Raw genomic sequence first — 16,941 nt, forward strand, 5'->3', positions numbered from 1 at the left:
GTATTATGATATGAAGAAATATATCTTTTGCAATCCGTCTACCTGCCTCTTCTCTGTGTCTCTCAGTCTGACACCGTCTTTCTGTGATTTTCCAATCAAATCCTTGAGAATTGAAGTACTTTTCTTCATCTTTCCCTCATTCTCTAATACCTTTCCCTCTGTCTATATGTCTATATGTCTATCTGCCACTGCCCACCTCTTTCTCTGACTTTTTCTTACCCATCTCTTTCTCTGACTCTCTCTCTCTCCATTATTTCCAGTCTCTTGGAAACTATGAAGCAACAGCCATAATTTTACCAGTCCTTGTTTTCATCACTTTATGATCTCATATGTTATGCAATCAAGCAAAATTAGTCAATATGAGCAAAATTCAGTTTTCAATCTCATTATATGAGCGATTCTCAGAGCGTTATTTTGCTGAAAACCCCATCATCATTGGACTTACGGTTCCAGAGATATGGCCATTTTAGTGTTGCTCAGAACAATAAAATACAAAGGAAGTTGAATATTACTATTGATTATATCTCAAAATGAATATATCCGACTCATTTTGCTTGATTGCATCACATATAGTTTATTCAGAGTCTGGACTCTTTCAGTCTATTAATGTCTATGCTATTTACCCAGACATTCAATCATAGCATCACTAAAGCTATCATTAACCATTATTGTTACATACTGTGCTATGAATAGAAACAAAGATTAAGAAGGCTATCTGATAGTTGTTCTCCTCTGGGAGAAGTTAAAGTTGAAAAAAATCACAAGTCTCACCTGTTTCGCAATCGATACCATTATATCCTGGTTGACAATCACAGCGATAGCGGTTCAGTTCATTGTAGCAAGTACCACCATTTATACACGGGTCACTTAGACACTCATTGATATCTGAAATTGATCAATATTAATTAGTAATAAAATTTTTTTTTTAAAGTTAATAATATAGATGTAAAGCCCAAGATATATCATTTGATATAAAGTATATTCATCATCAAAATAGGTACAGAGAATAATCAAATGCACAAAGAATATGAAGACAAAAATAGCTCAACGTTGCAAAGTCCCACCTCCTCAATATTCCAAGGCATCTACTGTAACATATTACTACAAAGGTCAAAGGTCAATTTCAAAAGTTCAAGTAATCAATGGATTTTGTGGTAATGACTACATCAACATGTATGATATACTATATTTTTACAAATTGGTCGTATAATTCTTGTCAGTGGAGGTGTAGGGGGTGCACTTGTGGAATTTGAGTCCGCACTTGTGTAGTGAAAAACCACACACTGCGAAACATGGATGTCCACAGTCGTAAGACAGTGGCAGAGGGTGCTATTTAGCATAACTTTGCATATGGGGTAGGGTCCTCTATCGTAGGTCTAATATCAGGTCCATGGTTAGCGGTGAAATATCACAGAAGTCCACATTTGGATTATGATATGTCTGTGTGTGTGGGTCCACGGTTTCACTGTTAAAACCAACCACACACACAATATGGTCCACGGTTGTCTGTGAAAACATGTAGGGGTGTATGTGGGTGTGTGTACTCATGTCAAAATTTATTTTAATAATACTTAATAAATGTCAGCACAGTCTATGAGGTTAAAGGTCAACTTACCCATATTACAGTGCGTTCCAGTCCATCCATCAACACACCTACATGTATAGCCATCCACCATGTCAATACAGGTGCCTCCATTACCACATGGCGTACTCTCACACTCGTTGATAGCTAAATGATAGGAAAACAAACCAACAATTAATCCTCATCACAGGTGCATAATTTATTCTAAAGTACCAATGTGAAGTAGCGCCTAATTGTATGTAAAACACTCACTGACCACAGAATTTCCACCAAAGACAAATTCAAGGTAAACCCTACTTTATTTGACATATACATGACTGGCAGACTTAAAATACTGCATTTGTAAGGTCAACAATACTTGTGCAGATGCTGCGGATGTTAATACAAAATATCGGAACCCTCATCCAGGTACAACTGCAAGGGAAACATGCAGGAAATGGTATTTTACAAACATTTCTTTTATATCTTCAGTTTTCGGACGAAAAGTTCATAACTTTTTTGGGAAAATTGTAAATAAAACCCCTTTTTAAAAATAAAAAAAAAGTTATAAAGTCAGGACTGCCGAGACAGTCGGTCGGACGAGGACAAGCAAACAACTTTTTTTTTTTGCCTTATGATCTTCTTTCTGATGTAAATAAGTTGGAATGGTTCAAATCCAAGTATCAACATGCAAAAATAATATTTGCAAACCAAGAATAGTAACAGAACCTTTATCACAGACTAATTATCACGGTAGCCTCAGAGAGGTCCCTTACTCGATTGTGTTAAACTTGTGTTTGAAGTAGGTGCAGAAATTTTTATAAATGACTAATTACAATCGATAATAGCATGCACACCTAGTCAGTATTAATGTTACGGTCAATGAGGGCACTAGTAAAAGCACGTCTATATAGACGAATCCAATTTCACGCATTCCTACACTTCAATGGCAGCCATAGCTGGGTCCCAGTTGGCTCCATCTCACCTACAATGTTAAATATGCGGCCTTGGAGGGTATTTTAAACTGCATTCTATCACTCGTGTTACACGTAGACAAAAGAATGATGACAGTTTACAACACTAAAAAATATAACATTGAATTTGGGCAGTCACAACACCAGTTTGGTGATGCGGGGACCCAATAATGGCCGACCAAATCCTGACCATGACTTGGCTCGTTGGATTCGTCTATAGCATTACTTTTCTCAGCAAAGGTCCCTTTGCACTTGCTGACATGTACACCCGATTGTGGAAGAACCGGCGATCAGTATTCATGTCAGGGAGTGGGAGGATTGAAAATAATTTCAACCAAAATTCTTGGGTCCCGCCTTGCATCTATCGAAAATTTACATATCCTCCCTCCTCCTATTATCCACATTTATCAATTGTAAATTTCATGCTTTTTCATTTGGTCCAAAATATATTTTCATGTTTCCTCTAAAGTCTCCCATTACCTCCTGGCATAAATATTGATTGTTCACTTCATGCATGAAAGGAATCAGGTGAACAAGATGCTATACCTCTTGTACCACCAATAAGCATGACAAGATGTCAATATTCCACGGTAAGATTGAATTAGGATCATATTTATGCTGTACACGTTACATTGACCAACAAATACAAAAGAACTCTGATAAAGTGTACTTACCACGTTCACAGTTGAGACCATCCCAACCTGGTGGACATTCACACGAGAACTGATTCTGGCCATTATGGCAAGTAGCCCCATTCTGGCATGGATTTGAACCACATTCGTTAACATCTAAATATGAATCAAAAGAAAATATTTAAAGAAAATTGTGCAACTGAACTGACACAGCCTGACACGTTTATTGATATGTGTCATTAAACTAGTATAAAACTATACAAGGGTGAGGAAAATTTAAACATAGTGACACAGATTCAACATTTAAAATATACATTTTAAGGTAAGAAAATTAGTTGCTAAATCCACTGTGATTCCAGTAGTTCATTTTCATTGAGGTTAACAAAGCAACCATAATCGGCTATTCCAGTTGAAATCCATACACCCCTATGTTAGACTTGACTATATATAACCCCACACATGGATTATAATTCACACTCCCTGTGTGGAAGCTTAAGATCATGTCTTCCATAGGGTTGTATGGATTTCAACTGGAATCGTGACACTCACCTTGATCACAGTTAGTACCCTGCCAGCCTGCTGGGCAGTCACATCGGTAGCGATTTGTAAAGTGTGTACAAACGGCCCCATTTTGACACGGTGAACTTGCGCATTCATTAATATCTGTATTATGAAAATTAAATTAAAGAGAGAGAGAGAGAGAAATGTTCAGATTATTTTAGGTTCAGCTTTTTCAGTTTTTTACTCTTATAAGAATTGTAAGAATTTACAGATTGTTTTTTTAAATATTTTTGCAAGGAAACACATTGCACCATTTTCACATACTCTGATACAAATAACAACTATTTTTTTTTACTTTTTTGAAATTAACTTACAAATAATATTTATTAGCAGTACAAGTACAGCTTTACAAGGATACCACCAAATCTGGCCCATATATATTTAAGAAATATTTAGAAGAGGTCAAAGGTTATAAAACTTACCAAGTTCACAGTTAGTTCCCTCCCAACCAGGAGCACATGTACAGGTGTATTTGTTAGGTTCGCCGACTGGGTTCTGACATGTTGCACCATTCCGACATGGGTTACTGGCACACTCATTGACATCTGTAGGTCAATGGGTAAAGGTCATCAAAATCAGCATTATAATTAATGTATGGATTTCAACAGCAATAGATAATAAATAAATTTTTCATAATATTATACTATCATAGCTTAAATCATGATATGTTCAAGGATTTGTACAACAAAAACATGTCCACAAGGTGGGACTGTATAAATTTATTATATGGTATAGTAAAGATGTAAATACTGCAATACAGCTTATTTAAGCATTACTTTTTGTCAATGTACCAAAACTTGTCATTTATAGCTTTATTCTTCACAACTAACGTTTACTTCTGATATAAGTAATTACACTCACCTATGTTACAGAATATACCCCTCCATCCAGCTTCACAGGTGCAGATAAACTGGTTAATTTGGTCTGTACATGTCCCGCCGTTCTGACAAGGGTCACTACCACATTCATCGATATCTAAATGAGATAAAAACCAGGTTAAAAATTAATCTGGATTCATAAACCAGACTTCAGTGAATAGATTCTTATCCAAGATACTTGGCAAGGAGTATGTCAAGTCTAGAGAAGTACGAGAAGCGATGGAGATCAGAAAGAGGGGGACAAAGACCATGAATAGAGAGGAAAGCACTTATTTCCTAAGTCAAATATTTGACCCACTTTTGAAGACTGGAAGTAAAGACTACTCACAACTGGAAGCCAATTTCCCAAGATGCTCACATCTGATGAAGTCCTCCGACGAGAGGGACGAAATATTAGTAAGTAAAAACTTACTGGTTTTGGCAAGCAAAATTACTAATTTGATTCAGAAACCAGGTTATAAACTAGAGCTAGTTGATGTGATCTGTACATATATTCTACCATTCTGATGTTGATATTTAATGCTCATTTGCATTGATAACTGTGTGGGCATCCAGGTCTCCCTTTGCCAAGAGAAGGTATACTTTTCTCAAGTCAGTAAAGTAAAATCAAATTTTGTGATTTTCTCAAAAACTAAATTTTTGCAGGAAACTTATGTTAGTTTGATTCATAACATTGTTTCCTCTTCTGAAAATGTATACTTGTATACTTCTACATTTAGAGAAACAATAAAAAACAATATCTAAATTACTGACTTGAGGAAGGTATAATACAGACTATAGCAGATTTTCCTTTGGCAGATGAAGAATTGTACCAAGTTAATCTCAGCTGGTGATTCCTTACACAGTTGATAAGAAGCTCAGTGTTTGTTATGTCATATATGATGGTGTTTGAGATGTTATCTTTTTGTTTAATATTTAGCATTATCCTGTAGCAGGAGGTAGCAATAGCATTATAGTTTTGCTTTCCATGTCTTGTGATAACACACAGGACACAATACATAATGGGCCATTCCATTTAAAATTCACACTACCCCTGTGGAAGATTTTGGAAATAACTTCCACAGGGGGAGTAAGAATTTCAAATGGAATGAGCACATAAAGCAGCTCCATTTGAATTTCATACACCCTCTGAGAAAGATTCAACCTGAATCTTTCACTGTGGGAGGGTGTGTTTCAAATGGAGCTGCTAATTAATGTGTTAATTCCATTTGAAATTCATACTCCCCCCTGTGGACGATATTTTCAAAATCTTCCACAGGGGTATGGATTTTAAATGGAATAGCCCAAACAGCTTACATACTAAGCAAATAAACTTACTTGTTTCACAGTTAGTACTGTCATAGCCAGGAGCACACATACATTCATATCCATTGACTCTATCTATGCATGTACCGCCATTTCTACATGGTGCACTGGCACATTCATTGATATCTGAAGCAAAATAACAAAGGTGTAATTAATATTGTGATATGCCATTACATTGTTGTGGTTTTATAATAAACAACATAATATATAAACCTTCATATAGTAGAATGCCTGTTTCAAACATGTTCATATTGCTTAAATACTGAAATCTTGTTTTTAACCATAATACGTTACAGCAGTAAATATCATACTTTTTTATTATTAACATAATTATAGTAATATTTTATCATACATAATTTAATATACTTTTATGTACATACATTAAACTATTTAGAAAATCTTTATTTTTAACATTTGATTAAAGGTGTAGTACACCCATGGATTCTTCATAAGACTATAGTTTGATCAGCTCGTAATTGGCGGGAATTGTTAGGCTTTTACCAGTACGCCGAAAAGTAGACCCATGTTAGGAGTGATATAGTTGATCTATCTGGTATATATATATTGTACGTGTTAAATAAAGTAGACAAAGTATAGGACTTAAAGTATTAATTTGTGCATACTTCTGGTGAGATGTCACAAAGCAATTCTCAAAATACAATATATTGATATTAATCCGCAATGTTATAAGGCCCGCTGATTACGAGCTGATCAAACTATACATAAGTATTAATATAATTTTCCCACTCTTAATTAGATACAAATTATTTTTTCATATCTCATAATAAATGTGCTGTATGAACAAAATCAGGGATGTTTGAGTGAAGGTTGCAGCAAGCTTTGCAAATATAATATTTATGTGGAAGCAACAAGCTTTAAAAAAATCACACAGCAGATATGTCACAATACCAATATTACATTTAAAGCACAAAAATACACTCACAATGCCATCATAATTTGTTATTCACTCTCTCACTCTTTCACACACACACACAACCTTTCTCTCTCTCTTTTTATCAACATCTGATATTAATTTCCCCAATTTGCAATGGCATAATTAACAGTACATTGTTACCATAGCAACATACCAAATACAGAGGGTGTGGTTGTAACTGGTGTAGACAATGACGTTGTTGCAGTTGATGACATTAGCAATGACATAGACGATGATGGAACTAAGAATGGTGACATAAGACATGAAATGACAATATATAACAATGATAGATGACAGGTTTACATGGTAGCATTGGCAATAAAGCAAATAGGCAGTCATGTTCAGGTTTGTTAATGGCCATTCAGTGATCCCAGTGAAGTGTAAACTAGAATCCAAAAATTATAATTGTTTATAAATTGCCTCAGAGCAAGGTATTTTTGCTATGAAACATTTGGCAAAAAATGAGGAAACCAGCAGTATTCACAAAGTTAAGTGGCTTAACAACTAACAGGCTATGTTAGCATATCTATGACACTAAAAAAGGTGCTAAAATCTGAATTTTGACGATTTCTACGGTCCTTTGCATGAGCAAATCACTGAATGGGCCTTTAAAGCCAAAGCACCAAATGATGTATTATTTAAAGTAAAGAGAGTACTTGATTTGCATCAGTAATTGTTTGGTGTGTCCTTATTTAAATTTTGCCTTTACAATACACTAGGTGTGTCTTATAGTATAAAATATGCATGGCCAATAATGAATTGCACAAAACGTGGTGTATTGGGAGACACACCCAATACTTGATTGTATCAATTTAATTATATTATGACATTTTATTTTAAGTCTACTTTCATTTCAACTTAACTACCATTTGATAATCTATTTTCTTGTGGGAAATGTTAATAATTTGCTATTTCACTGCAAAATTAAAATTCATCATATAATTTATACTATCATGACTATTGGCAGGAAAGTAACATAAACAAAATATGTGGTATGATTCAAGGAAAATGAGCCTATTTTAATTTCAAGTTTTTTACATCAAGTTACTTGCCCTTTAAAATGCTATATTATGAAGCAACTCCCATAAAAAATTAACGCATGGTTACCAAAATATTAGCAATTTATTTAGTTGTTAAAACAATAAACACCAGAATGTGAGCACTTCATTGCCAATAACTCACAATCAATATTAGCAATGTTAGACTCATTTCCATTGCTCATCAGTTCTAATTTGTTTGAAATTTTGTTCAACAAAACATTAAATGAATAGAAATTACATTGGGAGATACTTTCAAGCAGCTACAATCCTGGCCACAAGTCGTTCGAACACTTGTGTAAAAGTTTCATTGTTTTGACCGGTATTTTAGTTATACTTAACATACTGAAATTTAGCTTTCTTTGGTGTAAAGTTTGAAACCGTTCCTACTACTACAACCCTCCCCCTTCCCCACCAATCAATGTTGGATGTCTCTAAGGGTGCATGGCCAAATAAACAACTACCAACATTGATCGGGGGGAATGGGGGGCATATTTGCAGCACTTATGTTAAAGTGTTTGAACAATTTTGACCGGGATTGTAGGTTCAACAGGCATGCTGTCAGATTGAAAGAGTACAGCTTTTGTCAGGTGTAGGTCTGACTTCATCAGGACAACTATTTCTTTTCCAATCCAATGGCCTTGCTGTTGAAACTTTGCTGTTTGTTATGGATTCTTGATGTGAGAACTTCTATATTCAATGGTAAAACTTTAAAATAGCTTACATTTCATATGATATATCTCAATTTTCATATCTGGGCAAGACTACATCATTTTAATACGATAAAAATTAGTGTCCCTCCTTCCATCACCAAATATACATGCAAGTGAGTTGTGCAATCAGAAAACATTTGCACTGCTGATTGGCTAGTTGAATTAGGTTATAAAATACCACCATTTCATGGGCTGATTAGACACTGGTGATTGTAAAAGTGCTGAGCAATGTGCTGCTTCTCTCATCAGCAATGATTATGACTCATGGAATAGGCCTAAGTGCAAAAAATCAGTGAAGGAAATTTTACTGTCAATAAAACTTTCAAGATTTCATACTGCATGCACAAAACAATGACACCCATATACATTCTTAATAGTCTCCTTCACAGTACCAGCAATCCCATTCATTGAGAAATACTGAATTGACAAATGACAAAAGTAAGCACAAATACAACATCCTAATTCTTCCACTAGTCTCCTCCACAGACCCTAGGATACTGATAAGCCCCTTCACCATGTAGACATTGGCCAAGATCCATGTACATGCAAAACACCCAGTAATTTATACTATTCTTTTCCATATTGTATACGATACTGATGAGTCCATTCACCCAAAAGCTAGACTCCATGCACATGCATTATATTCAATCCGCTTCACTAGTCTTCTCATGCAGTCTTCATGATGGCAGATAGTTCCATTCACAAAGGCTTGATGACTGTACTCAATATACATGCATGCATGCCAGACTATTCTTCCTGTCTTCTTTAATGTGAGTGATGGTGCAGTAGACTACCTATGTCACAGATCTCTCCCAGTATGCCCGGTGGACATTCACATCTGTATAAGCCTGGAAGATCTGTACATGTACCACCATTCTGGCAAGGTCCTGATGCACATTCATCATCATCTGGGCAACGGAAAAGAAAATGTTTCACATGATAAGTGCTAAATTTGAGATGCAAAAAGTAATATTGTTCATTCATTTCAATGTACAATATTTTATCTGTATCAAACTATCATTGTCAATTCTGGCAGTAGTTGCCCTCGTCTCGGTTTACGACCAATTTACGACCAAAATATCCCCACATTTATGACCAATTACTCCACTCCAAAACGCCACCAATGCCAAGTTCCAACAGGAAGCAGAAAAGGAGTGGGAGAATTGATTAGTCAATTTGAGAAAGTACTACGATGTAGTATGAAACGTCATTGAGGTATGTTTAGCATCTTTATACCAAAATATTTTTGGATTTGTATCCAAGAACCTTTGCAAATAATCATCTTATCATGATTTTTGAAAGATTGATGTCCTATTGTCTAGAGCAAGAGTTCTCAATAGTCGGTGCCCACTGACCAATTGTGGTTGGCCCTTGATAAGATCTGAAATGCACAGTAAAAATAGCAAACCAAGGTGTATTTGGTCCTAAAACAAATATCTGTGAAAAGAGTTTGGCTCTGTGTGAACCCCAAGCAATTGAGAACCTCTTGTTTAAGAATATCTGTTTGTTTCTTAAATACATACCATCTTCACACTGTGGTCCTGAGAATCCAACTCTACATAGACATCTGTAAGAATTCATTTCATTCAAACAAAATCCACCATTCACACATGGAATACTACCACACTCATTGATATCTGCAAATGAAAATCATGATAATGTCAAGTATTCAACTTGACAGTTTTGCAATTGACACAGCCTTTGATACATCTATCTGAACAATTGCGAATGCAGAGTACTTAAAGTATTAATTTACTAGGTTTACTTTCATGTAGTTGTACAAGATTATTACCCATCTGTTATCTGAGCCCTTCCACAACTTTGGTCAGATATAAACAGCTTGTCACCTGACATAAATGTGGCGCAGATATTATATGTCAGCTTACCACACTAAGATAGGGAGCTTTCTTATTCTTTCTTTCTTATGTGTGTTACAATATTCTACAGGTACCTGCCTTCATCTTAAGTTTGTTCAGCTTATATAAGGCGGAAATTATATGGCTTTTGTTACTGCACGCTTCAATGAAGTCCCAACTCATGCTCAAGTAAATTCACATAATCGTGCACCAGTCACACATTACGCAACGCACAACTAGCGTAAGCATTGCACTCAACTGCGTACATACCATTCTATATCAATACACAGTGTTATGAGTCTTATTTTTTCCGCCTTATAAACCGAACAAACTTTAGCAACACTTTATCCTTTATTACTGGATATCTGAAATATGATTGACGCATATTACTAAGTCGTGTTTTTTCACCATTTTCTTATCATACTAGAACTTATAAAACTTCCTCATTTGATGGGTAGTTGCAAATACACTGGTAGTAAATAAGTGAAAGCCTTGTTTCCTTAAAAAACAAAACACTAATCACTTACCAAACTGACACTGGTCTCCAAACCATCCAGGAAGACAATAACACTCATAGCTGCTTTGTGCATCTACACATACACCATTTATACATGGGCTGCTGTTACATTCATTCACCTCTGTCAAAATAAGATATGCAAAATATATTTTTGATGAATTTAAGTTACTCTTATCATCTAACACTAAATTCATATCATATATATGAGATACGACCATGTTGTATACAAATGTATTAGGTATGGGCTGCCAATGTACCCTTTTCCTCATTATTCCAATAGAACTAATATTTTGTCTGTTGTTACATTGTCTGGTGTTATGGTTGAATGCATTCATAAGCCTGTTAACCCCAAGGGCACTACTGCTTTTTCTTATAGTACCCGATTGGTTAATTACATGATATATTCATCTGAGAAGCCAATCAAAATATATCTTAGATATTTTAGCACTTTAATATAGAAGCTTCCATCTAATGCTCAATGACTTGGAAACAGACTAAAAACAGATCAAATTAACTTCAAATAGTCATTCATAGTTACTATATGTGACGTGTCATGTCAAAAGGAGACACTTTTGGGCAGGATCGTAAATGGAGAAATAGCCAAAAATCTACTGGTGGGTGATTTTTTTCACAATTTGGGTTTGTTGCTAATTTGTGATGTTATTAATGTTAAAAATATTGTCTGATAGTTTCAGACTGGAATGTAACTGGCATCTTGTATTTTTTGAGACATTTTTCAAGTTAATTCCCACTCTCAACATTGTCAATAATATTTTTTAAAGGCCGATATCTCAATTTCCAATTTTATAATACCATAACTTCCGAACTCAATATCTTTGCTTAGGAATGTCCAAATTCATTTTGGAAAACGGCGTTGTGGAGCAAAATATCTCTATATTTAAGATATGTAAAAACCTCAAAATTCATAACCTGCCCAAAAGTGTCTCCTTTTGACATGACACGTCACATATAGTCCAGAGTAGTGATGCCGACTAGTACTAAAACTTGCAAAGCCACGGCACACTACAAATTAGCACTTTGAATTTATGACCTGATTGAGGGTCATCATAAATCCTAGACACACCATCTGTGTTCTCACACTGAGACAAAACTAAGTCACTATTACCAACTTGATGTAACATTATGCCATTCTTACCTGTGATACAATCAGGCCCTTCATAACCCTCAGCACACATACACATATAACCATTAATGGTATCCAAACAAGTTGAGCCACTACGGCATGGGTCAGATAAACACTCATCAATTTCTGGAAATAAACAAAAATTATTGTCACTTATTTTTGTAATTTCACATACTGTGATTCTATTGCATGCTCAACTTAACTCAGCTACAGTTGCAGTTGTATATTTGAAAAATTAATCAAATTTTGAGATGACATGAATAGAATTTCTTGTGATATTGTTAGACCTACATGTATAAGGTTTACTTAGAAAATACACAATATGAATTTTTGTTTTTACTATCCTCTACCGCATGATAGATTACAGGCAGGTCCAATATTTCATCCTAGTGGATACCGGCGGATACCAGCTTGGGGCTGATCAGAGTATAATACTGACATCTAATTTATTTTGTCAATGATAGGACTATCATCTTACCTTCTTCACATAATATCCCTTGAAATCCATCAATACACACACATGTATATCTATTGACTGCATCTACACATATGGCTCCATTCCGACAAGGGTTACTTAAACATTCCACTATGTCTAAATAAATCAAAAAGAAAACAGTGATAAACACTAAACTAACAACTCATTTCTTTAAGTGCATGGTAAAGTGTGTGTATGTGACATTTCATAGCAAAACCTAAGTCACAATGTACAATTTTCAGATATAGCTAAATTTAGGTTGATGAATGAAATTCTGCCTTCTACATATGAACTTCTAACTTTTCCACCAAAAAGTTTTGAAAAAACAAAGGGGTAATTTAGTGCATATTTATCTACCTTCTAAAATCACATTATAACAGCCACCATGGCTCAATTCAATATTGACCTAATTAACTAATTGTATAAACAATCAAATGCTTAAATGGCATAAGCAGATGATTTTCCTAACAAATATTTGTCCTTTTTGATTTATTAAAAAAGGTTAATGAAGCAGAAGTACAAAAGCTCACATTTACTGTCAGAGTTAAAAACACAGAGGAAGCAAGTTTCAATCAAGGGTCATGATCAGGCATAACATTGAGCTCTTATGCATTTCTTTGTAGGATCCCTTTAATTAGCTTTTTAAGTTGCTTATTTCTGACAAACTTTTATATGTTTGAGTTTTGTTTCTGTACACAAAATGATATTGTTACAATAAATATTTCTGGAATATATGTGCACACACAAGAAGAGTTCAGATGCGAAAACTAATACATTTTCTCAATTTATATAACTGGTCAAATATTTTTTTGATCAAGGGGAATGAGTAGGATGTTGCCAATATTGTTTTTTAGATACTGGCAAATACAGTGTTCAAATTCTTTTTTGTTTTATATTGTTTTCAGCCATTGATAAACTGCTCAGAACTCGATAACCAGATGTCTGATTTTGATGGGGTTTGCAATAAATGTATCATTTGTAAACTGCCAGAAAATGATGTAAAAAAACTTCTTATTGAAAAATGCCAACATGTAACTCATTCCCCTTGATCATATCACATATTTTCAACAACAAAAAAAGGAATTTGTTTAAATAGGGTGTCAATTATAGAGCAGACAATATTAGTAGGTTTAATCAAAAAAAAATTGAAAATTGCTTTTATCAGTTTCTGCATCTGAAATCTTCAAATATTAAATAAAACAATCAAAAAAATCAATATTTTGGAATATATGTGAGCAGTCACATCAAAAGTGGACTTTGCATGTAAAATAAAATATAACATAATGACCTCTTTTTATGTTTTTTTGTTTCATGCATGATTTTGTACGTGTCTTGAAAAGCAGTTTGCTGCAAAGTCCCTTCTTTTGATGCCACATGTGCACAACTATTAACATCTATATACTTATAATATCACAAGCATTACAAACACATGGTGTATACTGTTTCCAATGATATGGGTGTTGTCTTATTTGATGATGGTAAATTTATGTTAATGAAATGCAAATTATACACTGCGAATATATGCAACACATGTTACATGTGACAATACAACAGCTGACTACAATGGGTTAGTACAATGTTGTGATATAGTGAATATAAATAAAATAGGGGCTTTGTTAGTCTCAATGTCATATATGTAATAATAAGTGTATTAATTGCTAAAACAGGTAATTAAGTTGATGACATATATACACAATTCTGGCACAAAATGGTTTATTATTCAATTTGATTTATAATATAATAAGCAGTGTGAATTTCAGCTTTATTGATATTTAAAAATTGCAATTTCTTGTGAACTGGCATTGGTTTTGAACTATATCCATTGACATGTGTGCTTGTGTGTGTGTGGTATGTGTGTTTGAGTGGTGTTTGTTTTTACCAGCAATTAAAGACTTTTCTTCCAACCAGTCTGAAGATGCCAAAACTGGTATCGCTACAAATGGTATTATTACAATCAGGAACACCACAAGGGCACGATTGATGACCATGAGTGTCAGAATTTGTAAGAATTTTTTGTCAAATGTTCGTTGATAAGAGCTGTAAACTGTGTGTTGTGTGTCATTGGTTAGCAATTGTAATCTGCAATTGGATGTCAGATACAATGTTCCATAAATAAATTCATCACAATTGTCCAGAATTCATCATAATTGGCTACAGTTCTTGCATACAAATCCAGAAATTAGTGGGTAAATATATACATAATATATAGAGAGATGCAATGCTATTTAAAAAGGGGAAAATGAAGTGCAACATAGTGCATAATCTTTTCAAAGTGGGTGCAAAATTGTTATACAAAGCAGCAGGTAATTTCTGAAGTGCAAACCAATTGCATTGTGATATGGTTAAACTTTAATTTGAGTTCTGGTGTGTAGGGGTGGATGTGGATGTGTGTTTGTTTGAACATAAAAAACACATAAATATATGCATTTCTACCAAAAGTTAACAAAATTGAAAAAGACAAAACCCTATTTAATGTTCTAGATAAGCAATGTGATGTTAGACTATCTACAATAATAAAGAATTCGCAAAGTAAGCAACCATTACAAATATGTCTATAGCTTCAGAAATATTAATTGTATTCACAAGATTTTAACATAGAAAGAACGGTAGTGTATGTATGCGCATTTTGATACCACATTCGCCCAATTTCATTCATTCACAAGATTTTAACATAGAAAGAATGGTAGTGTATGTATGCGCATTTTGATACCACATTCGCCCAATTTCATTCAATATTTACAAAACAGTTTTTTAAAGAGAAAAAAACCTGAATTTGTTGCACTTATACAGCGGCCAATGGTTACCAAACACAAGCGTTATGGCATGACAAACTGAATCTATGAAAGTATTTGTAATGGCTGCATTCCTTTTTGTGAAGTCTTTAGCTATATAAAAGCACAAAAACAAAATAATAAAACTAGCTTTTTATGTTAGTACTACCACATTGAAAAAATATATGCTTGCTTGATACAGAATACGGATTGGCTGAGACAAATTATATCACAATAATCTTGTAAAAAAGGAGAAGTATTTTATCCTGCTGTTTGTTTAGAAATAAATGTTTGCAATTATAGTTGAAACCATATAAGGTATTTTGTCATCTATGATTTTAGTATTTGTTGTATGGATCATAAGTTCATAACTGAATCATACTCTAAAACCAACTATTGTATCAATTAAGTAAAGTTGTTAGTGAATAATTTTGTTAACTAACTCAACTTGTGCTAAAACAGGCTGGTCAAAATTGTACACATGCGAGGGTAAAATATAAACAAGAATGATGATATATATAAAAAATATGCATTTGGGTAATTACCAATTCAATGCAAGGGACTGTTATAAGGGTAAATGATGCAGGGTTGGCTTTAATTTGGTATAAACCATACTATACCATAACATGAGTTAGTTAAGGGTTGAATGAAATGTGATGGATGATTAGGGTGAAAAAGTGAATAATCTGAAAGTTATTGCTCAGGTTGAGGGTAATTTCATTTCTTAGCCCAATTCAAATTGTGGTCATGTTTTTATATCGATGTGTGGTCCATCCAATCCCAGACAAGCAATTATAGTTATTCCACCAAATTTAGTAGGTATCAAAATCTAGGCAACTATACACAGCAACAGGCTCAAGATGCTAATATGCTAAATGACTAACATCAAACAGCAATCAAGTACTTACACACAGTCATCCAGGGTGAATGATGATATCCATAACAGCAGTAACCTTTACCAGATGTCCCTCATTGATAACGGATGCTAGCTTTCTCTATTCTTTGCTCTTATTAAAATGCAGAATTCCACATTTTGTACAAGAGCAATGCTCTTTTGGTCACACTATATTATTAAATATATTTTTTCATATTTTCTACATTGCTGCTACCAATGGGCTATTCCAGTTGAAATCCATACACCCCCTATGGAAGACATGATCTTATTCTCTCATATAGGGGGTGTAGCTTTCAAATGGCATCACCTCTTCAGGTAACCTCATTTGAAATTCACACACCCTGTGTGGAAGATTAAGATCATATCTTCCACAGGGGGTGTGCAGATTTCAATTGGAATATATATTCAATATATTTTACACAACTCATTTCAGTGTAATACTAATATACAGTAAACTAAAAAATTAAGGTACCAGTTGTGTTCACCTCGATCTGCATATCCTAAATAAAGACAAATATGTCAAAATTAAAACAAGCAGCCAATACATGTACTCTTTAGCACTGATTTAAGACCTTATTTGCTGAAATTGGTTGAGAATTAAAGAAACAGTGATCTAAAACCTAATGAAGAAACGAAATCAAAAGTTGCACTTTTGTGTTCTAATCAATGAAAGCACGACGCTAGATTT

General features: G+C 34.2%; 2 protein-coding genes across 3 annotated transcripts in view; both read right to left on the minus strand.

Annotated features, from left to right (window-relative positions):
* LOC140151356 (uncharacterized) overlaps window positions 1-16,941 on the minus strand; it is a 140,866-nt gene that overhangs the window by 83,905 nt on the left and 40,020 nt on the right. For both annotated transcript variants that reach the window (XM_072173669.1, XM_072173670.1), the window contains exons 13-19: window positions 5,924-6,037; window positions 4,590-4,703; window positions 4,151-4,273; window positions 3,717-3,830; window positions 3,210-3,323; window positions 1,616-1,729; window positions 772-885 (exon numbers count right to left, since the gene is read on the minus strand). In XM_072173669.1, the coding sequence (XP_072029770.1) occupies window positions 772-885; window positions 1,616-1,729; window positions 3,210-3,323; window positions 3,717-3,830; window positions 4,151-4,273; window positions 4,590-4,703; window positions 5,924-6,037 (807 nt within the window). The remainder of the gene's footprint in view (window positions 1-771; window positions 886-1,615; window positions 1,730-3,209; window positions 3,324-3,716; window positions 3,831-4,150; window positions 4,274-4,589; window positions 4,704-5,923; window positions 6,038-16,941) is intronic.
* LOC140149588 (uncharacterized) lies at window positions 8,173-14,575 on the minus strand. Its single transcript, XM_072171664.1, has 6 exons — window positions 14,467-14,575; window positions 12,591-12,704; window positions 12,125-12,238; window positions 10,979-11,089; window positions 10,119-10,232; window positions 8,173-9,503 (listed from the first exon to the last, which is right to left on the minus strand). Exons 1-6 carry the CDS (start codon window positions 14,573-14,575, stop codon window positions 9,361-9,363), a joined length of 705 nt encoding a protein of 234 aa, XP_072027765.1. The 3' UTR covers window positions 8,173-9,360.

This window comes from Amphiura filiformis, chromosome 4, assembly GCF_039555335.1.
Source record: "Amphiura filiformis chromosome 4, Afil_fr2py, whole genome shotgun sequence".
Taxonomy (NCBI): Eukaryota; Metazoa; Echinodermata; class Ophiuroidea; order Amphilepidida; family Amphiuridae; genus Amphiura; species Amphiura filiformis.

Coding starts and splice junctions, on each gene's coding strand:
- LOC140149588 (XM_072171664.1), bottom strand. CDS start 14,575: ATGGTCATCAATCGTGCCCTTGTGGTGTTCCTGATTGTAATAATACCA. Junction 12,239..12,590: donor AGGGATATTATGTGAAGAAG/GTAAGATGATAG, acceptor GTTTATTTCCAG/AAATTGATGAGTGTTTATCT. Junction 9,504..10,118: donor AGGACCACAGTGTGAAGATG/GTATGTATTTAA, acceptor TCCGTTGCCCAG/ATGATGATGAATGTGCATCA.